A 21,600-nucleotide genomic window follows, 5' to 3' on the forward strand; every position below is an offset into this window, starting at 1 on the left:
TCCCCAGCTGCGTCCTGGCCGGTACCTGGCCTGTGCTGAGGAAGGTGGATGTGAGGAATGGTCACCCGGGAGGAGGTGGCCCGGCCCCAGGGCTCCTGTCTCCTGCCCACCCAGTCCCCCACTTTTGAGGGACTCCCTCCACTGGGAGCCTAACTCCTCCCCCGTGCACCCTCCTCCCATGGCCTCCTCGCTCTCCTGCCTCTCCTTAGCCTGCTCCGCACCCCGAGCTGTATCGGGGGTGTGCTGACCACCCGCAGAGCCCCAGCCCACGGCTCCAGCTGCTCCAGACCTGTGACAGGTGCAGGCCCCGAGCACCTGCTTTGTGACCCCCCATCTCCTGGGGGCTGTGTGCGTTGTGTGTGTGTGTATGTGGCCAGGCGGACATGCGTACAGACTCTACACTAGACGGACAGCCCAGCTGGGGACCCCAGGCAGGCAAAGGCAGGGCCCCAGTTGGGGCTCCGGTGGGCATCCCCAGAGACCTGGCCCAGTGCCTGAGGTGCGTGTGACGAGGAGAGCCACAGGAAGGTGGGTCTGCCCTGGCTTCTCAGTGGTCAGAGTGGAGTTTCTAGCTAAGAGCATTTTCTGCTCACCTTGGTGTTCACCTGCTGCTTAAAGCTCAGGTTTCCATTCAGCACCCTTTCCCTACAGTTACAAAAAGCAACAAAGGGGATTCGTGTCTCCCTTCAGCAAACGTTTATGACCCCCACCTTCATCTTACACTGGGGCTAGAGGCAGGACTGTGACCGGTCACACTGCCCTGGAGACAGGGCCGTACAGCACCCTGATGGAGCTGAACTATCTCCCGCTTGGAAGCCCAGCAGCGCCTGGCCTGGGTGGGGGGGGGGTGCGGTGGGTGATGGTGTTCGCCGTGTTCCCCCGCAGAGCCTCCCACCTGCTCCCCCGACCAGTTCGCCTGTGCCACTGGGGAGATTGACTGCATCCCTGGGGCCTGGCGCTGCGACGGCTTCCCCGAGTGTGACGACCAGAGCGACGAGGAGGGCTGCCCTGTGTGCTCAGCCGCCCAGTTCCCCTGTGCGCGGGGCCAGTGCGTGGACCTGCGCCTGCGATGCGACGGTGAAGCCGACTGCCAGGACCGCTCTGACGAGGCTGACTGCGATGGTGAGGCCGGAGGGCTCCCTGCTGGCCCCGCCCCCTCCCGGCCCCGCCTCTGGTCCTACCCCTCCCGGCTCCGCCCCCTCCCGGCCCCGCCCTCACCCCCCCCCCCCCGCTAGATCCTCCCAGAACCTGTGCCCACCTCTGCCCACCCCCTCCCATGGCGGCCCTGGCCCTTCCCCACCTCCCCGGACCCCTGCCCCTCCCCAGATGCCTCCTAGAGCTCGGGCTCAGTCTGGCCACGTAAGAGCAGGTTTGCCATAGAACCTTTGCCAGGGTCAAATTGCCAGGCGCTCCTCGGTTTAGGAGAGGAAAAGGTTACTTTTAGGCCCACTGAGGAAAACCATGTCATCCACCCCGCCCCGTCCGGTCAGGCGATTTGGCTTGAAGACACACTGAAAGAGCCTTCCCTCACTGGGTCGAGTTTCGCCAGAGCCCAAGGCAGATCCTGGAGTCAGGGGGACTTCCGTGGTGCACGCTCTGATCAATCCCGGGCCCGCAGGCATTGCTGTCTTCCACGGAGGGGTGTACGGGGTAACGCTGGCGCCTGGCTGGTTCTAGCACCCCACTGAGCCCAAGGGACAAAGGTTTCTTTAGTCACCCCCAGTCCACTCTGACCAGCAGGATCCCATCTGTGTGCCTCCTCTGAGTTTCCTGTAGTTTACTGCTGCACACCGTCAGCACCATGGCCCCACGACTGAGCTTGGGGGGGTGCTGCACTGTCTCCCTCACAGCTGGCAGGTGTGTTCTTAGAGAGGAAAGCAGAGAGAGAGGGAAGCAGGCTCCCTGCTGAGCCGAGAGCCCAATGCGGGCCTCGATCCCAGAACCCTGAGATCATGACCTGAGCCGAAGGCAGCGGCTTAACCCACTGAGCCACCCAGGCGCCCAGGTGTGTTCTTAGATAACTCACGTGCTCATTGGTCACCGTCCACTGTCCCCGGCATGATGAGCAGCCATCCTGTGGGAGATGAGGGCCTGAGGGTGGGGTGCTGCTTCCTCAGCTGCTTCTATAGAAAGCTGCAGGCGGGGAGTCTTGCCTGCTTAGGGACCCTTTGAGAATTTGAGGGCGGTGGCAGACTAGGGATTGGCAGACTCAGCCCCAGCGCCAGACCCCGACTGCCACCTGAGCGAGTGCCAGATCCCCAGATGCCCCACATCCTGACCTGCCAGGTTCCTTTGTGTACACGTTGTCTATTTACATATGTTCATCATACATATGCATGTACATTTACATACGCTCACATACATATGCATGTACATTTACATACTGATCTTGCCATGAAACAGCAGAGTTCCGTCCTTAGGACAGAGACCTGCAGCCCTCAAAGCTTGAACACCTATTACCTGGCGCCTTACGGGAGAGTTTGCGGAGTGCCACTGTACACCCTTGCCCTAGCACAAGTGTTTTGGTGACAGTCTCCGAGGATGGCAGGAGCCATGCCCTGCTTCTTTCCCCGTGAATGTTGATCCTGGTGCAAAGTTCAGCCCTGACAGTGAGCCCTGTTCGGGCTCTGGGCTTTCCCTTGTCTTTCGGAAGCCCCCTCCCAGCTTTGTTGCCAGCAGATTGTCCCACCCGCTGCAAGGACAGGGTCCCCTCATCTCTGGTTCCCAAGGAGGGGCCCTCGGGGCAGGGCCAGTGGGGAGATTAAATAGCAGACTCTGGGGAGGGCGATGGCTGAGCAGCCCCCCCCCCACTCCTTCCCCGATGGCATCCACGGCTCCAATGAGCTCACCACTCTCCCCCGCAGTGTCTTCCTTGGAGAGTGGTGGCTCCTCCCCGGTCTGCTTTCTGGGGCACGGAGGGAGAGAGACAGCAGGCAGTACACAGGCAGAATTCTTCCTCCTGGTCCAGGAGGCTGTGAGCTGCCTTGGCCTTCCTGGCTGAGATCTGCTCCACCTTCCTGCTCCTCTGCCCTGGGAACTCCGCTGGGAAAGCACCTGTCCCCTGCCCCACCCATTCTAGGTCATTCCTCCTGTTGGCTCTTGCCTCCCCATCACGCAGGCGAGCCCTGGGGCGGAGGGTGTTAGTCCTGGCCCTGTCTGGGCCTGACCTGTGGTAGGAGCCTGATAAATACCTCCCAGGGGTCACTGAGGTCTCTCAGCCCTACCCCAGCATCACACAGGCCTTGGAACCGGGGGACATTGTGGGGAGGGTAGAGACCAGGTTTGCTGTGACCGCTCCCTGACCCCATCCTAGAAAGGGTCCCGTTGGTCTGCTCTGCATCTGGAACCTGACCTTCTTGCTGGGTCTTTGTGGCGGGGAGCACTGGCTTTTGGCTCTCCACGTAGCGCACCTGGCCGCATCACGGCCCATGTCCCCTCTGAACGCGCGACTCCCCCTTGCAGCCATCTGCCTGCCCAACCAGTTCCGCTGCGCCAGCGGCCAGTGCGTCCTGATCAAGCAGCAGTGCGACTCCTTCCCCGACTGCATCGACGGCTCCGATGAGCTCATGTGCGGTGAGCCAGCTTCCCACGGAGGGGTCGCCCCGCACGAGTGCGGGGTCCGAGAGGGAGGAAATAGGCTGGGGGCTGAACCAAGAGGCTAGAAGGTTGGGAGTACTCGGCCTTGGAGGCCGGGGGTAGGGGAGGGAGGCTGGCACGGAAGCCTTCCGGGAAGGAGAGGCAGTGGTGAGGCTGAGCTAGGGCGGGGGGGTTTGGCCCTGGGGTGTTTCTGGCTGTGACAGTGACAGGCCCCCTGTGGGGTAGATGGGGGGGGGCTGCAGCTGACTGTGCCTGAGGGGACATGCTTCTGCCCTCTAGGACCTCACACCGGGGCATCTGTTGGGCAGTGAGACTGCTCTGATGGGGTCGGGGTGGTCCTTTCCCTGTCAGCCTGTTCTCCGGATGAGGACGTGCACGTCCACATGCACACACGTGCTCTGTACCTCTTGAGTGACGCGGCCTGTATAGTCAGAGATGGGGGCCACAGGACATGAGGCCAGGGCAGTCAGGGAAGGCTTCCTGGAGGTGGTGGCTCTCAAAAGTCTGTCTTCATTTCAGACAGGAAGGGAGCTAGAGCCCCAGATAGGAAGTGGGAATGTACACATGTGTTTGGGGACCGTGGGCTCTCCGTTTACTGTCGAGGTACCTGGGCTGAGAGAGGTCTTGTGAGTGGGGAAGGGGGGGGCCCAAACAGTTTTGTACCTTCATGCGAAGCCAGGTGAGGCACCTCAGTTACCATCTCAAGCAAGTGAGTAGTAACCTGGGGCCAGAGGACAGAGATGGCTGCCCCCCGGGGTCTGAGCCTCCGCCCCTTTGCTGGGCCGGTGCCAGTCTGACGGTGTTTCCGGTGTCAGGGGTGACATTTATCTGTAGTCTGGTGCTGTCACCCCGAGCCAGCATGTTCCTCCTTCCCCCTGGGTTTTGGTAGACAGGAGGAGACATAGTGGAAAGCCCTTGAGCTCCTCGGGCCAGCCTGATGCGAAACCCACTGTCCTTTTGTGAAAGTTGAGTTTCGAGCCTTGGGGCTCCCTCCCCATCCCCCGAGGCTTTGACCGGGGAGCCAGCCCGAGGGAGTCCCCGCACCTGGCCCTCGCACTGGTGGGGCCCCCAGAAGGACTCCTGGGCTCCTCGCAGCCCTGAGTGGGCTCCGGCTTTGCAGGTTTGGCGGAACCCCCAGGCCCAGGCTCTGTCTCATGGTGCCCTTCATGCTGCCCTCACGTTGGGCCTCTGTGCGGGCAGGTGCGTGGGGCATAGGGCAGGCCTCCTGGCCTGGGTGCGCCGTCAGTCCAGCCGGCCCCTGCCCGTGGGTGACGTCCCCTGCTAGACCTGCTTGCAGCCCCGGGAGCTGCCTACCTGCCCCCCACCTGAATCGGGCTCCAGTGCCCGGCTCCAGGTGCCTCCAGGCCCAGCTCTCTGGGGGCCGTGACTCAGGGAGCCCCGAGATCCGGGGCTGAATCCAAGGCTGCCGTCGGGGAGTCGCTTTTGAGGGGTTGTTGGGAAGTAGGTAAAGCTCAGCCAGCCAGGAGGGGACGGGGGATGAGGGGGTAAGGGGGCGGGTGAGGAGGAGGGAGGAGGGTGTTCCGGGCAGACCGGGTTGGCGGGGGGCAGTGTGTCAGCGGCACCCCAGCAGCCTGGCATCTCCCTCTCCCCCCCCACCACCACCCACGGGTGCTGGGCCTGAACCAGCCCCTCTGGGCCCCGCAGGGTCCACCCCCACAGGGGAGCCTGTGCCTTCGCACAACACCGCCATCTCTCCCTGTCCATTCTCCCGCAGAGATCACCAAGCCACCGTCCGACGACAGCCCGGCCCATAGCAGCGCCATCGGGCCTGTCATCGGCATCATCCTGTCCCTGTTTGTCATGGGCGGGGTCTACTTCGTGTGCCAGCGTGTGCTGTGCCAGCGCTACGCCGGGGCCAGTGGGCCCTTCCCGCATGAGTACGTCAGTGGGACCCCCCACGTTCCCCTCAATTTCATAGCCCCCGGCAGCTCCCAGCATGGTCCCTTCACAGGTAAGATGTTGGCGCTGTGTGCAAGGCCCTGGGCAGAGGTGGGGCGAGTGACTGAGACTTACACCGGGGGTGTGAGCAGAGGGGCCATCGGGGGCAGGGACAGGACAGGGCTCACCCACCCAAACCTGCATGTAGGGGGCAGCAGGAGCCGAGGAGCATGTGCTATGTCTTGGCGGGGGGCTGGCCCCTGACTCACCTCGTCCCCCTCCCCGTGGCAGGCATCTCATGTGGCAAGTCCATGATGAGCTCCGTGAGCCTGATGGGGGGCCGGGGTGGAGTGCCCCTCTATGACCGGAACCACGTCACCGGGGCCTCGTCCAGCAGCTCGTCTAGCACCAAGGCCACTCTGTACCCGCCGGTGAGTGGGGGGTGGGGGCAGGCCTGCCCGTCCGGGGACCCTCCACCATCTGTGGCTGGCCGGGGGATACTTGGTGTGACCTCAGGATTCCCTGAACTATTAGCTGTCCTGCCGGCACGGAGAAGAGCGGACGGTTTGCCTTCTTCCCTGCGCGCATCTCGCCGTTTTCTCGGGGCGTTTTCTGCTTAGGAGGGGTACCCTCATTCACTGTGGCTCACCTGGAAACCCTCCCCTCCCCGGAGAGCCAGGGCAGAGTCTCCCCATCACCCCACCTCCTAGCGTTGCTGCTGGACATTTCAGTGTCCTTGTGACCAGCTTTGCTCCTCATAGGCCCGCCCGTCTATGACCGCCTCCTGTAGGGCCAGTCTGGACGGGGTGCTCCCAACGGTGCCTGTGCGACCCTCTCCTTAGCGCCCCTGCTGAGAGCACCCTATGTTCCCTCCCAAGGCCCTGCTGGGTCCCAGAAAACAGCTGGATTGTTTTCCAAAGGCCTGGCACTCACAGGCGACTTTTGTGGCAGAAACGGTCTGTGGAGGCCGCATGGGCTGAGGGCCGGGTCCTCACCAAGCCACACACTACAGAGAAATGACCGTACAGAGGGCAGAACACTGAAGATTCCTACCAGGGGACCTCTCCCGAGGCTGGCTGGGAAGGGGGCCGGGGGGGACTCTTCCAAGAGCACCGCCCCAGGGACCTGGGTGAGCTCGACGCACGAGCTCAGTCTGTGTAGACAATCACAGACAATCTGGCGTTACCCTGTTCTACACTTTTTAATCCTTAAAAACCCAACTTCCTGCAACAGAATGCTCTTCTGAGCTGCACACTGTCTCTGAGCTTTCTCTGGAGGAGGCTCCAGGGAGCCCCACCCGCCCGGGCTAGGTGTTTCTACCTTCCTGGCGTCGGCCGGGGCTGTGTCTAGGGGCAGCCTCTGGCTCTTTGCCGCAAGCCTGGAGTTTAGAACACTCCCCACCACCCTTCTGATCCTCTCTGCCGCCCCCATCCCATGACTCTCAGTGCGCCAAGGGACCCGCTAGAAATACGAGCTCACCCCGGGACCACCCCCTGTGCCTGCCCATGCAGACCCCAGGAGGTTTGGTGTCCTGGCTTCCCTGTCCCCTGGCTCCGCTGGGAGCTGAGGCGGGGCAGGGGGATTCTTATTAGCAGCAAGAGATGATACTATTACCAGCCCAGCTGGTAATAAGCAGCTTAGCGTTCCGTACAGTTCACCCACTTAAGGGGTGGAATTCAGCGGTGGTTAGTACAGTCACAGGTGTGTGCGACCGTCGCCGCCATTCTAGAACATTTCCGTCTTGCCAGAAAGAAACCCCTGTGAAGCCAGCTGTTTTCAAATTAACTGCATTCTTTCATATCAGTAATAGAGGCTCGTGGTACAAAATTCAAAAGGTACAACAGAATGCACAGCAGAAAGAGGGTCGATCACCCCCTCACCCCGAGCAAGAACCCTGCCCCCCAGAGCCACATCCTATGGCGAGTGTCTCAAATGTCCTTCCAGGGCATCTGTACACAGCAAGTACGCTGGCGGCCGGTCTTTCTTTTCCCAGCCGAGAGAGTAACTATTTTTACTTTGTATTTTGAGATCATTGTCAACTCACACAGGTTGTCACGAACATAGAGAGAGCTCACGTACGCTTCGCCCAGATCCCCTCAAAAGCAACCTGCCACATCACCAGCGTCTTGGTCCTCCTGGGTCGCTCTGACGAAGTTATCACGGACGGTGGGGGGCGGGGGTTGCTTTACAGCTGGTTTTCACAGTTTGGGAGGTTGCGAAGTCCAAGATCAAGGCGCTGACAGATTTGGGGTCTTATGGGGGCCCCGTTCCTGGTTCACAGAAGGCGGCCTCATCCTCCTGACGGGACACACGGGGTCTGTTATCCGGGCCCGCCTCCTGATGCCCTCGCATTGGGGGTTAGGATTCAGCACAGGACTCTGGGGGGGACACAAGTATTCAGTCTAGGGCAGTAGCACAACATAAGTGGTAGGGCACTGATAGGATATATATTTTTTAAAGATTTTATTTATTTATTTATTTGACAGAGATCACAAGTAGGCAGAGAGAGAAGAGGAAGCAGGCTCCCCACTGAGCAGAGTGCCTGATGCGGGGCTCGATCCCAGGACCCTGGGGTCATGACCCAATCCGAAAGCAGAGGCTTTAACCCACTGAGCCACCCAAGCGCTCCTGATAGGATATTTTTGGCTCTGTTCAGATTTTGCCAGTTTTACAAATGCGCTTTTTTTGTTTTTAAGACTCTTCCTTGGGACGCCCAGGTGGCTCAGCCGGTTGGGCGGCTGCCTTCGGTTCAGATCATGATCCTAAGGTCCTGGGATCCCGTCCCACGTTGGGCTTCCGGCTCTGCGGGGGGCCTGCTTCTCCCTGGGCCCGCTGCTCCCCCTGCTTGTGTGCTCTCTCTCTCTGATTAAAAAAAAAAAAAATGCTGTTTCTTAAGGGCAGTTTAGGTTCATAGCCAAATGCATAGGAAGGTGCAGAAATTCCCCACATGCCTCCTGCCCCCCACGGGGACGGCTTCCCTCGTTGTCACCGTCCTGCGCCAGAGTGACATACTAACGGGCAAACCCGCATGGACACATCAGAATCACACCAAGGCCGCCGCCAGCAGGACAGCTCACTCTTGGTGGGGTGTGTTCTGTGGGCTCGGACTGGCGTGCGGGGACATGGGTGTGCCGTTCCAGGATCACAGAGTAGGTTCACACGTGTCCTCTGGAACCCACACGACAGCATCTGAAGCCAAGGATAGCTGCTCAGAGCTGGCTTCAGCCGCTGGTCTGCCGCTCCCCAGAACCACCGCGCTCTGTGCGCTCCGTCGGCCCGACCTGAAGGGGGCGCTCTCCTGAGCCCGCGTGGCAGAGGGGCCACCCCTGGAACTTGGGAAGAGCCCCCAGGACAGTGCTGAGGGAGGCAGCACCACCCCCCACCCCACCCCACCCCCCGCAGAGGAAGGGAGGTGGGCAGAATCCCAAAGCTCACCTCGGCCCGGGAGGGGAGGGGAAACCAGATCCAGTCAGATTCATGGGCAGAAGAGGAAGCAGAACCCCAAGGGCGCAGGGGGCAGGGGCGGATCTAGGAGACCCTTTCTGCTGGGCTTCCCTGCCGGGTGCCTGCTCCCTGCTCTGAATGACATCCCCTCAGTATCGTGTGCTCCCAACTCTGGGGACAAATCCTGAGGAATCCCCAGGCTGGCTCTTTGGCCCAGGGAGGACCTTCCCCCAGAATAAGGAGTGGGGGGGCTCTTGCTACTCCCCAAAGGGCACTTTTTTTTTTTTTTTTTTAGTCAAAGAGTGAGATAGAGCACACGCGGGGGGAGCGTCAGGCAGATGGAGAATTAGGCTCCCTGCCGAGCAAGGAACCTGACGTGGGACTCGATCCCAGAACCCTGGGATCATGATCCGAGGCAAAGGCAGATGCTTAACTAACTGAGCCATCCAGGCAGGCATCCCACAAAGGGCACTTCTTACGGGTTACCACATGTCACCAGGGGCCACGCCGCAGCTGGGAAGTGGTTGATCAGGGCCCATACCCATCTGCCTGTCGGGAAAGGCCTTTCTGCTGCCCTCCAGTCCTTCAGGACACGTGATGACAGCCATGTTCCCATTCAGCTGTGGGAGCCCCAGAAGCCGGGTCTGGCTGTGACCCCATAAAAGCCTGTGTGCTCAGAAGGGCCGTGTGATGGGTGGGGTGTTACCGGTGGCGGCTGCTGGGGAAGACACAGATGGTGTGTGTCACCGGGGGCCTCAGGTCCCTCTGTCCCTCTGTGGGGCCAGTCATGGGCTGCCCGGCTCTGGAGGGTACATCGTGTTCATCATCACAGTTTGGGGCAATACATCCCAAGAAAGGGGCACCTTTCCCTGATTTGCGTGGTGGGGCCATGTGGGGCCAGGGCCCGTCCCTCAGCAGGGCGACCCCTGTACCGGGTCAGGGTTTCAGCCGGAAATCGGAGCCACCTCGGCAATAGGAATAAGGAAGTCCTCGTAGGAATTCGTCTTCGCACCATGTGGAGAGAGGAGGGGAAGTCAGAGTCCAAAAGGGGAGGGGGAGAAGTCCCAGAGGAGCCTCGCGAGGCACCTGCTGGCACCGGGGGACACCCCAGGGCCTGCGGGGACATCTGTGGCTGGGCGTGGGCCTGGGGTCATGGGGTCTTCAGGCGGCATTTGGGCCACAGGCACTGCTGTGACGGCCTTCAGGGCTGAGGGGACAGCTGCTGATTCCCCATAGCGTGAGGCTCATGCCAAGTAGGCCCCGTGCAGACCCGCTGGGGGGAGGGGGCCACCACCAGAAGCCCGTAACCCTTGCCTGGCTCTTCTCAGATCCTGAACCCGCCGCCGTCCCCCGCCACGGACCCCTCTTTGTACAACGTGGACATGTTCTACTCTTCAAACATTCCCACCACCGCGAGACCCTACAGGTACGAGGTCCCTGCCGCCACCCTGCACCCCACTGGCCGGCTGGGCCTCCCGACAAGCCAAGGACACAGGAGGGCCCTTGTCCCCATTTCCTGGGTGAAAAAACCTGGCAGAGAGGTCCAGGGTGCTGGTGGGCTCTCCTGGGCCCTCAGACCATCCCCGGTCTCTGGTGCGGAGACCCAGAGCGCGGCTTTGCCTGCCATCTGGAGTGAACTGGGCTTGCCTGTGGAGTTCCAGAAACCAACCAAATCCCATGTTTGGACCAGGCTCTGGAATCCAGAAGTAGCTCTGGGGGTATTCTGTTCAGTGGGGACACGCCCAGATAGGTGAGGCCTTGAATGATGCCACCAGGGACTTCCCACTGTGGCCTGGCCGGGCCCCCACTACCCGTGGAGGCCAGTACCCAGGGGCGAAGGTTTGCCTGTGTCCGAAGCCAGCTGCAGGGCCACCACCTGCTGCCACTGTCCCCGAAGGATCAGATCCAAGTCACGTAACTACTGTCGTGGCCCCCACCACTGCGGGCCCTCAGCGGGACGATCCTCTCTTGCGACCCACTGCCCGGAACCCCGCAGGTCGGCTCGCCCCCCAGGTTGTCCAGCTGGGGTTGCATTCCCCACCTCCCTGGGTTGGGGGGACACTTGAGAATGCTGAGAAGAGGGATCTGGGTTGTGCTGCTGGCCTGCGTGCCTGAGGTGGCCTTCTACACGGGTGTCCTGGACCCCTCACCCCACGGGAGCTACCTGAAGGGGCAGGTGGAGGCAGAGGCTTGGGAGTGGAGACCCCTCCCCCCCTCCCCTCTCCCCCCTCTCCCCCTCCTCCTCCCCGCTGGAGAGGCTGGTGCGGAGACCCAGAGCGCGGCTTTGCCTGCCATCTGGTGGCCGTTTCAGGAACTCGGGGGCCCGAAGAGGAGTGGGGCCCCTTGTTACTGGGTCATTGCCCGAGTTGGGGACCTGCAGTGGTTCCATCCCCCCCCCCAGTGCCTCAATGCCCTCGTGTGTCCCCAGGCCGCCACATACACACTCGCCAGACCCCTCAGTCCCTGGCCCACCCCCGGCTTTATTCCTTACATTGATTTTTGTGCCGCTTCTTCCCCGCCCCTGCCTGTCCGGGTCCCTTCCGGCCCCTCCAGGGTCCTCCCGCTGCACCTTCTCGGAACCACATGTCCTGCGCAGGCCCCGAGGTGCTGGCTGCACCTTCTTGCCCCCATGAGCCCCCTGGGGCTCTGAAACACACCCCAGTCCCCATCCCCAGCTCGGGCCCTGCAGCTGCCCCAGCTAGAACCTGAGGGTGCAGGAGATGTCTGGGAGCCGCCTCCTGGGGCAGGGTGCCTTAACTCAACGCGGGCCCCTTGCAGGCCCGGTGGTCTCTGATATTTATAGGAATGCTACAATGGGCAACGGTTGTCAAGCACTCCCTGGTGTCCAGCACTGTTTCTAGCACTTTCCATGCACTTTGCATGCAGAATCTCATTGACCCTTCACAAGCCCCTTTGGAACCAGGTACTGTTTCACTCGTATTTCACGAAGGTGAAACTGAAGCCCAGAGGAGTTAACTCAACCAAGGCCCACCAGGCAGGCTCTGGAAGCCCTTCTCCATAAAGGCAACCTTGGCCCAGGGGGACAGTCCTTACCAGGGCCTCCCCCACAACACTCGGTGCAGGCCCGCCCACTTCAGAGGTGGGGACTCTGGCTCAGAGAGACCACACCCAAAGGAGGGGCCCCTGTGTCTCTTCCCTGAGCCCACTCCGCTGTGTCCCCTTTAGGCCCTACATTATCCGAGGCATGGCCCCCCCGACGACGCCCTGCAGCACGGACGTCTGTGACAGCGACTACAGCGCCAGCCGCTGGAAGGCCAGCAAGTACTACCTGGACTTGAACTCGGACTCAGACCCCTACCCGCCGCCGCCCACGCCCCACAGCCAGTACCTGTCGGCGGAGGACAGCTGCCCCCCTTCGCCCGCCACCGAGAGGAGCTACTTCCACCTCTTCCCGCCCCCTCCGTCCCCCTGCACGGACTCCTCCTGACCTCCGCGAGCCCCCCCCCCCCGGCCTCTCTGCCCCCTTGTAAATAGTTTTAAATATGAACAAAGAAAAAAATATATTTTATGATTTAAAAAAATAAATATAGTGGGGATTTTAAAAACACGAGGAATGTGAACAGTGATGGGGGTGGTAGGGCTGGGGACTTTGTACAGTGGAGAAAATATTTATAAACTTAATTTTTTTAAAACGTCACTGCCATTCTTTTGTGCCTTGTGTGTTTTTGAATCGAGTGTCCTCACAGAGGCGATCTCAGCCTCTGCCCTCCCCTGGACAGCTGTCAGAGTTGTGCACTCATCCTCCTGAGCACCGTGTCTCTATCAGGCCCCCACAAGGTAGGCAGAACCCCGGGGTGGAGGCGTGCAGGCAGGAGACCTGATTTGTGGCATCATGAAGGGCCTCTGTTTCTTATGTGCTCCGCTGTTGCCCATGCTGAAATTTGGAATCGTTTTTGAAAAATTTTTTTTTTAAGATTTTATTTATTTATTTGTGTGACAGAGAGATCACAAGTCGGCAGAGAGGCAGGCAGAGAGAGAGGAGGAAGCAGGCTCCCTGCTGAGCAGAGAGCCCGATGCGGGGCTCGATCCCAGGACCCTGAGACCATGACCTGAGCTGAAGGCAGAGGCTTTACCCCACTGAGCCACCCAGGCGCCCCTTGGAATAGTTTTTAAGAGGTCCTGCATTTTCATTTTGCACTGGGCTCTGCAGATTACGTACCTGGGTTTTGGGCTACTTCTTGGCCAGTCTCTGCGTCCATCTGATCTCTGTGTGTGGCCGCCCTGGCTTCTGCCGGCTGGGGGATCCCTCCCGGCCCCACCCTTCCATGTGGACCCCAGTGGTTGGGGCTGCCCAGCCGCTCTGGCCCAGGGTCGGGTGGGAACCTCGCAGCTCTCCTGCCTTCCCTGGTTGCCGCCCTGTCCTTCCCAGCAGACAGGCCCCAGAGAGCCTGGTCGTCACAGAGACAGTCAATAAACACAGCCCCAGGCCTGTCCTGCTACCCACTGGGGAGGAGACCGAGAGACGGGGCCTGGGGCTGGGGGGGTGGTCTCCAGGCTGCAGGAGATTGAGAAGTCACAAAGTCATGAGTCATGAGGAGGCCTGGCTGCCCTACCCTCCCCCCCTCCCCCCCTCCCCCCGCCAGGGCCGTGCCAGGCAGGAAGGGCCTACCCACGCCTACCCACGATCGGAATGTCACAGGGAGGTCAGAGAAGAATCACCACTGGGAGTCCTGGGCACACGTTGCACTTACGAATCAACACAAAGATCTAGAAGAAGGGCTTCCCAGCAGGACTGGGGATCAAACCCTGGGCCAACCCCCAGGGCCTGGAATGTGAAGGTGACAGCCTCTGGGATGGGGAAATCCCAGGACAGTGAGATGCTGGGGCCCCAGTGCTGCGGAGGCAGCCTGGGAAAGGTGGTGTCCCTTGGTGCTCCCAAGACTGCCGGAACAGGGGACAGAGCAGGGGCACGCAAGTCTGGTTTCCTTAGACTTCTGGGGAGCTGCCCCTCCCCCACTCCGATTGCCCAGGAGTTTCCTGAGGTCACAGTTAGCATGGCTGGTGAAACCCCTGGGACCAAGACCAGACACTGGAGACAAGAGGGTGAGGTGACCCGCCCCCGCCGTTACGGCAAGCCAAGAGCTAGCACAGGAGGGCCAGGCCTGAGTGCTGCCCCAGGGCTGCTGTGCCACCTGGTGGGGACCTACACTGAAGGACCCTTGGCAGACAGGAGGGCCTGGGTTTGCCTGGAAGGCAGGCCAGCTTCGCCTCTTATCGTCTTACCCTGCTGGCCTCATCCACCCGTTACGGAAGAGCAGCGTCACCCGTGCCCTAGGACTTCCATGAGATAAGCCTATCGGGAGAGAAGCCTTGCCCAGTGAGCGCTGGGCAGGTAGTACCCCCTTGGTAAATGAAAGCTATGACTTATTAAAGCCCAGAGAGGTGACAGGCTTGCCCAAGGTCACACAGCTAAGGACCCACAGACCTCAAGGAAGCATCCTGAGCGCTCAGGCCCGTGGTGGGGCCCTCGGGGCCAGGAGCTGCTTGTAGGGGCTGGGGGGGTTCCCTGTTCTTCCAGGTCGGGCCACGAGCCCTGAGGTGGGAATGACAGCACTCGTGCCACCGGGGGCAGAAGGGCTGGGGGACGTGGCTGATGCCAAAGCAGGAACTGTGTCATGGGGGTCCACTCTCCTGCCCTTCCTCTCTCCCTCATGCGTGGCGGGGGTTCCCTCTGTTCCCCTAGGGCCCGCCAGGGATCAGGCCAGGGGTGAAGAAGGAGTGGGCTGTGCTGCTGACCCCTGGCGACAGCCAGCATGGGCTGAGGGGCCGGTGGAGACACGCTCTGCAGCCTTCCTCTCCCTGCCCCCAGCATCCCAGGCCTATCTCCAGAAGCAACGCTGCTGGACCCTTTCCTGCCATGAGGTCAGCTGTGAGGAATGGGCGCCGACCTGCTCTGCCTGCTCTCTTCCAAGTGAATCTGTCGGCGCCCACTCTGTGCGGATCCCTGCACGTAAATCCCATGCTGGGGGACCCAGAGATGAGTCAGATGGGGGCTCCTCTCTTGAGGGTGCTGCAGACAGTTTCCAAAGCTGAGGGCCGGAGCACCGTGTTGAGATATATGGGGACCCAGAGAGAATATCCTCCTCAGATGGGAGGGCAGGGAGGGCTTCCTGGAGGAGGCGCTATCTGAGCCGTGTCTTCTTCTTCTTCTTTTTTTTTAAGATTTTTATTTGACACAGAGAGAGACACAGCAAGAGAGGGAACACAAGCAGAGGGAGTGGGAGAGGGAGAAGCAGACTTTCTGCTGAGCAGGGAGCCAGATGCAGGACTCCATCCCAGGACCCTGGGATCTGACCTGAGCTGAAGGCACATGCTTAACCGACTGAGCTACCCAGGCGCCCCTAAGCTGTGTCTTAAATGAGGGGGTGAAGTTAACTTGGCTTATTTCATTTAAACTTCACAACAGCCCAGCTAAGTGGATTGTGTCCCCAGTTCGTAGTTGAGGAGATCATGGTCTGGGGGAAAATAATTAAACCAGAAATTTTTTCACTCATGTGTTCAACCACTCCTCTACACAAGGAATAGTGCCGACATCTGGGCACTGCTCAAACCTTTCCCCCTTCCCTCCGAACCGCCTCCCCTCTGCAGTGACACCCACTACTCCCCAAGTCTCTGTCGCAGGTCTCTGGAGTCCTGCGAGGTCTCACTCCCCACGGGCCCGATCAGTTGCTCGGCTCAGCCCTCCAGCCGTCTTCCAGAATGTGTGTGGAGCTCCTCCTTGTCCCGGGCCCAGCAGCACCCTTGGGTCTTCCGCTGCCCTGCACGGTTGAACAAAACCCACATGGCCAGGTCTTGGTCATGTCCGCTGCCAGGCAGGATGCTGGGGAACAGGGATGTGGCAGGTGTGGAAAGTTCTGTCCCTGAGAAACCTGGGGGCTGGGGGCGTTGGGTGGGATGTGGCTCCTGCAGTGTTCTTTCTTGACAATCACCTGACTGACTCTTCACCTCACTGGGCCCCCCCTCATGGGACCTGACCCTCAGCTCACAGGCGACTTGGCCCAGGACCTGCCCACCTCCGCCAGGGTGGCCTCACTCTAGCCCTCAGACTGGGTCTGAGTCCCAGAACAGGACAGCAGGAATGATAATGGGTGGCTGATTTCTCCAAGCTGAGCTTATTCGATTTAAAGCCTTTTTCTATCTGGGTGTATGGATGTGTTAAAATGTCCTTTCTTTTATGAAATGATGGTAATAGCACAAGGTGTTTTTTTTGGAAAAAAAAGCATGCCTTAACATTTTTTTTAAAAAGTCATTACTTGATAGAATTAAAATTTGGCAGCTCTGTGTCTGTTCCCAAAAGTTAAGGGGTGAGAGGTGGGTGAGGGGTACGCGGGCATTCATTAAACTTTTCCCTCTACTGTTGATTAGATGTGAAAGTATTCATATGATTTTCTTAAGTCTAGATGGATTGAAAATTTAGTTTATTTTGCTTTTTATTTATTTGTTTAAAAAAGATTTTATTTATTTAACAGACAGAGATGACAAGCAGGCAGAGAGGCAGGCAGAGAGAGAAGAGGAAGCAGGCTCCCTGCTGAGCAGAGAGCCGGTTGTGGGACTCGATCCCAGGACTCTGGGATCATGACCTGAGCTGAAGGCAGAGGCTTTAACCCACTGAGCCACCCAGGCACCCTTATTTTGCTTTTTAAAGAGATTTTATTTATTTGACAGAGAGCAAGAGAGAGCACACAAGCAGGAGGAGAAGCAAAAGGAGAGGGAGAAGCAGGGTCCCCGCTGAGCAGGGAACCTGCCGCAGGACTCGATCCCAGGACTCTGGGATCATGAGCTAAGCCAAAGGCAGACACTTAACTGAACCACCCAGGCGCCCCTGAAATATTAAACATTAAAAATTAACCCATAGGGGCGCCTGGGTGGCTCAGTGGCTTAAGCCTCTGCATTCGGCTCCGGTCATGATCCCAGAGTCCTGGGATCGAGCCCCATATCAGGCTTTCTGCTCGGTGGGGAGCCTGCTTCTCCTTCCCTCTCTGCCTACTTGTGATCTCTCTCTCTCTCTGTCAAAAAATAAATAAAAGTCTTTAATTAAAACAAAAAATTAACCCATAAAAGGATCAGGGGGAAAAGGGGAAGGCAGAGTTGCATGAACTCTGGAAGTTTCAGGATGCTGAGGCCAATGCCAAGGTCCAAAGGCACTCTCCTGCTTAAAGCCTGTCAATGATTCTCTACAGCTCCCGGGGAGATAGGCTGAGCTCCGATACCTCCTCTTCCCCCAGGAAGTCCTCCCTGACTTCAACCCTTCCAGTTAGGTTAGCTCATCATAATTGGAGACTTTGGGGGCCCACTTATATTGGGCGAGGTACTGCATTATTTCATTTAATTATAGTGCACACGTCCCTGTGACCGTCCTCAGAGTCTGGGATGGAAGAGCCTGAAGCGTGTACTGGCAAGTTCTCTGATGATGAAGGAGTAAAGGGATCACTGTGTGTGGCTGGGCTCTCCCCAAGCTCCCAGGAGGGCAGCTCCCAGGCCTCACCCAGCCTCCCTGTCAGGCACGCCCCCACCCCAAGGGTTTTCTGCAGCCTCTCCCCTGCTCCTTGGTCTAGCTCTTGGGTTCTGCCCCTCTGCCCTGTGCCTCGTGGCCCTTGCTCTAATCTCTCTTTTCCAAACCCTGGCCAGCCCTGAACACGCCCCTGTCTTACTCAGAGGTTCTTCCTGGCCCTCCTGCTCCAGTGCCTCCATGGGCCCCTCCCACTCTCCTCCCCTATACGCTGATCACCCCGACCTGATCCTCTGACAAATGTGCATTCTGCACCAGCCTTCCTCATTTCTTTCTGCCAGGCCCACTTTCTCCCTACCCGGGGACGTCTGTGTATTTGTCCTTCCCTTAACCCTCCGCATCAGCACACCTCCGGACCTGGTTTCAGTCTTGACTGTGTCCCTCACTTGCTGGGCGGCCTTGGGCAAGGCCCCTAGCTGCTCTGAGCCGCAGGATGGATGCAAATAGCATCTGTTCTTGGGTGCTACCTCCTGAGAGGTCCAGCACCCTTCGGGGCTCAGACACAGGTCAGGAGGTATTATCAGCACTTTGCAGATAAGACCCGGTGAGTCTGGCTGGTTAGATCACCCAGCCAAGCTTACTCAGCGAATATGGGCCACACCTGGTGTCTGAACGGTGCCTGGGTCTGTGTGAACTAATCTGTGAAATGGGGATGATAATACTTTACTGTCTGGAATACCAGCCACAGTCTTTCTAGAGAGTGCCTCAGGCTTTGCTGCAGCGGTGAGCTGGGGGAGGGGCACGTCCGCTCCAGAGGCCCAGCTTCCAACGCCCTGGGGTAGACCCAGCTCCATGAGGTCTCAGTCTCCCTGCTGTTTGGCCTGGGGACTCAGAGAGGCTGAGCCGGTGAGATGGAGGGAGCTCAGGCCCGCTGGGGCTCGTACAGAGAACGGAGGTGCGGGTACAGAAAGATGCTGAGCACCGGGGAGGCAAGCAGGTGGCCAGCTCCCCGGGTCCTGCTCTGCCTACCCCCAGGACCCAAGCTCGGTCACTTTTCTCAGGAAGCAGCTTGGGGAAGCTGCAAGGCAACCATGCCCTGCCTTCCTGGAGCTGGAGTGGCCATCTCTGACCACGCCAGCCCCTGGAGGGAGCTGCCCTAGAGAGGTCAAGACACCACCAACCTCCCTGCACGGAGCCCCCACGAGGACTCCAGGCCTGGAGGCCAAGGGCAATCCTCTGGGCCTTGAGGGTGTTGGTTTCTCCTGGGCATGGCGGCACCGTCCCCAAAGCCCCGCACCAGGCAGCCATCGCCACTCCCTGACCTGTCCGTCTCTCGCCACAACCCAGCCACCCCTACCTCCCCAGTGCTCCAAAGCTCGGTCTTGGCGTCTCTGGTCTCTCTCCCCGCCACCCGGACCCAGCAGCCACGGCTCTGTCCTCCCTGTTCGTGGTCGAAATGCCGCCTGCCCAGGAGGGCCCCCCCCCCCAACTCTGCGGCCTGCGTTACCTCCAGGGGTGTCTGACCGCCCCCGCAGACACCCCGCAGACCGTCCGAGCCCGGACTCTGCTCCCCACGCACCCGCGCGGGCGCGCACAGACCAAGCGCTGAGCGCAGCGCGGCCCACGAGCGGCCGGCACCCCGGGGCACCCGCAGCGCCCAGCCTCCCCGAGCGCACACGCACTCGCGGGCCGCGTCCCGCCGGGCTCGGGCTGGTGCCACGCGACCCGCACCCGCCCGCGCCTCGGCCTCGCGGCCAACTTCCGCCCTCGGGACTCGCGACGGCGCTTCGCTTCAACTCAGAGGCCAGACGGGTTCCTGGAGAGTAAGTGCCCGGGATGGGCCACGGGGGGCTCCTCCTCCGGGTCCCGGCCCGGCCCTCCCGGGGAGGCCGGCAGGGCATGGGGGGCCCTGGGCGCGCATTCCGGAAGAGGCTCGGGCGTAAGTGCTTCTGGAACACAAAAGGGACGCCGAGGGCCGCGCACTCTGCCCCCCCACCCCGCCCCCGCGGGGACGGACGCGCAGCCCGCGGCGCCGCCCCCGGCCCCGGCACCCACTCCGCACACACACGGGTCCCCACCTCGACCCCCAACTTCTGGCACAGCTACCACCTGCGGGTGAAGGAACCGGCTCAGGCGACCCCGGCCCCCCTACAAAATGCGGCTGTGGAGAATGCGGGCATCGATCCCGCTACCTCTCACATGCTAAGCGAGCGCTCTACCACTTGAGCTAATTCCCCAGCTGCGGCCGCCCTCGGCAGCCGGAATGTACTGTGGCTCACGTCATCGCGGGTCTCCTCCGCTCCCCCGCCAGGATTGGCTTGGCTCCCTTTGGTTTTAAGAGCATTGGCTTTCGGATTGGTGGTCCCAAGCGTCCGTCAAACGGAGGCCCTGCTGTTGCTACGGCGTAGGGGGAGCCAGCCAGGTTTCTCCGGGTTTCTGATTTGTTTCTCCAGACTCCGGGGTCCTAGAGGTTCCGGATCCGTCTAGTCCATGGGAAAAGAACGCTCTCCTCGCGCTTGACTGACGGGGCCTGTGAGCCAATCGGAGTGGGCGCAATCTGACCGCTGGGCGATCCAATAGGTTGCAGGGGGCGGGAGAGGAAGGCCAATGAGCTCGGGCCTGGGGGCGGAGATAGAGCCGCGATTGGCAGCGAGGCGTCCGGAGGGAGGGCGGGGGGAACTCAAGGCTTGCTTGATACGTCCGCCATTTTGGGCGCTTCGCTGATGGTGTCGGTGAGCGCGTTTCCCGCCTGAGCGCAACTAGCGGCGGGTCGCGGGCGCCTCCAGGTAATGGGGGTGGGGGGGGCGGCCGAGCGGGCCGCGGCGCGGGGCGCGCGGGGCGCGCGGCGCGCGGGCGGCGGCGGCCAGGCCCCTCCGCCCGGCCGCGGCGGCGCGGGGAGGGAGCGTCCCGGCCCCCTCCCCTCCCCCCCGGAATTCGCCGCTCGGCGGCCGGGGAGGCGCGGCGCCGGGGCTCCCCGGGCCGTCCCCGCCCGCGCCTGTCAGCCGCCTGCCCGCGCGCCGCGGGTCGCGGGGGGCTTCGCCGGGCCGGGCGCCGGAGCGGGCCGCGGGCCGGCGGCGAACTTTGCGCCCGGGTGGACGTCCGCGGCCTTGCGCGGCGGCGGCGGCGGCGGGCGGGCGGGGCGCGCCCCGATCCCGGACCGGCCCCGCTCCGCCGCGGCCGCGCCGCCCGCCCGCCCGCCCGCCCGCCGGGGAGAACTTCCCCCGGGCGCGGGCCGGGGAGCGTGTCAAGTTGGGGCGGCCGCTCGCCGTGGACTGGCGAAGGCCATTGTTGGGACCCCGGCTGCGGAAACAAGTTCTGTGGGTTTGTGCTCGCGGCCGCGGAGTCGTCGGCGAGCGCGGAGCCCGGCTCGGGGGGTTTAAATGGCCGTGCGAGCGGCGCCTGAGCTGCGGGGCTGGGCCGCGAACGCCGCCCCGGCGACCCTGAGCAGGGGGGCGGTCCCTGCCGCGGCGGGGAGGGCCTCCCCCGGAAAGAAGCCCGTTGGCGGCCAAGCTGGAGGGGTCTCCTGCTCGGTCCTGCGCGCCCTCGTCGCAGCCGGGGCGTGCGGTTGGGGAGGCGCGGACCGAGTCCCCGGCCGTGTCCGTGTGTCCCGACGTTTCCGCCTCGGGCTCCGTGCGGTGCGCCCGGTGCTTCGCGCTTCCTCCGCGGGTCCGCCGGAGCTTTGTTTATGTTCTGCCTTTGTGGGAGGGGCGCTTGGCGACCGTTCCCCTTCCGAGCCGCCGCACTTGTTACTGTGGGTACTGTCCCACCGTGTGGCAATGTGAAGTTTACTTGGATCGCGCCCTCAAGGTCATGGGGCAGGGGGCAGCGAGTGGGGAAGGGACTCCGGGTGTCCAGCCACCGGCGTGGACGGCTCCTACGCGGCGGTGCAGTTTCCGCTCTCTGCGCAGTCCGCCTGCCTGGGTTCAGGTCTCGGCTTCAGCACTCCAGCTCCGTGACCTTGCGCAAGTTACTACACTTCCCTGCCTTCCCTGTAGTGGGACGCTGAGAGCCGGGACTGCCTCGGAAGTGTGTCGGGAGGGAATGGGCTGGGAGCCGTGTCTGGCACGTAGGGTCCGCTCAGTGCAATTGGTGGCTCTTATTACTAATTTCAAAAATTGAGTTCTAAACGTCTAGATTACTGTTTGGAAGTCAAAGGAGCGTTGAGGTGACTTGGTGGCCGTCTTTAGAAG

General features: G+C 61.2%; 2 protein-coding genes, 1 long non-coding RNA gene and 1 other non-coding gene across 22 annotated transcripts in view; 2 read left to right on the forward strand and 2 right to left on the reverse strand.

The window, feature by feature from the left end:
* LRP5 (LDL receptor related protein 5) overlaps nucleotides 1-12,598 on the forward strand; it is a 96,965-nt gene extending 84,367 nt beyond the window's left edge. For both annotated transcript variants that reach the window (XM_045066029.1, XM_045066037.1), the window contains 6 exons: nucleotides 886-1,122; nucleotides 3,463-3,573; nucleotides 5,333-5,569; nucleotides 5,788-5,927; nucleotides 10,269-10,366; nucleotides 12,127-12,598. In XM_045066029.1, coding sequence (XP_044921964.1) covers nucleotides 886-1,122; nucleotides 3,463-3,573; nucleotides 5,333-5,569; nucleotides 5,788-5,927; nucleotides 10,269-10,366; nucleotides 12,127-12,388 — 1,085 coding nt within the window. In that variant the 3' untranslated portion in view covers nucleotides 12,389-12,598. The remainder of the gene's footprint in view (nucleotides 1-885; nucleotides 1,123-3,462; nucleotides 3,574-5,332; nucleotides 5,570-5,787; nucleotides 5,928-10,268; nucleotides 10,367-12,126) is intronic.
* On the reverse strand, nucleotides 7,268-13,498 carry LOC123387767. The gene is made up of 2 exons (XR_006602255.1): nucleotides 13,121-13,498; nucleotides 7,268-7,874 (listed from the first exon to the last, which is right to left on the reverse strand). It is a non-coding gene; the product is annotated as an uncharacterized LOC123387767 (long non-coding RNA).
* A 6,076-nt stretch (nucleotides 13,499-19,574) lies between these two features.
* Nucleotides 19,575-19,647, reverse strand: TRNAA-AGC. The gene has a single exon. It is a non-coding gene; the product is annotated as a tRNA-Ala (tRNA).
* Nucleotides 19,648-20,064: 417 nt separating this feature from the next.
* The window catches only part of PPP6R3 (protein phosphatase 6 regulatory subunit 3), a 140,005-nt gene continuing 138,469 nt past the window's right edge, over nucleotides 20,065-21,600 (forward strand). For all 18 annotated transcript variants that reach the window (XM_045066044.1, XM_045066050.1, XM_045066056.1 and 15 more), the window contains exon 1: nucleotides 20,065-20,196. The gene's annotated coding sequence lies outside the window, so the exon portion shown is untranslated. The remainder of the gene's footprint in view (nucleotides 20,197-21,600) is intronic.

This window comes from Mustela putorius, unplaced genomic scaffold (genome assembly GCF_011764305.1).
Source record: "Mustela putorius furo isolate JIRA1106 unplaced genomic scaffold, ASM1176430v1.1 tig00000127_pilon_pilon_pilon, whole genome shotgun sequence".
Classification (NCBI taxonomy): domain Eukaryota; kingdom Metazoa; phylum Chordata; class Mammalia; order Carnivora; family Mustelidae; genus Mustela; species Mustela putorius.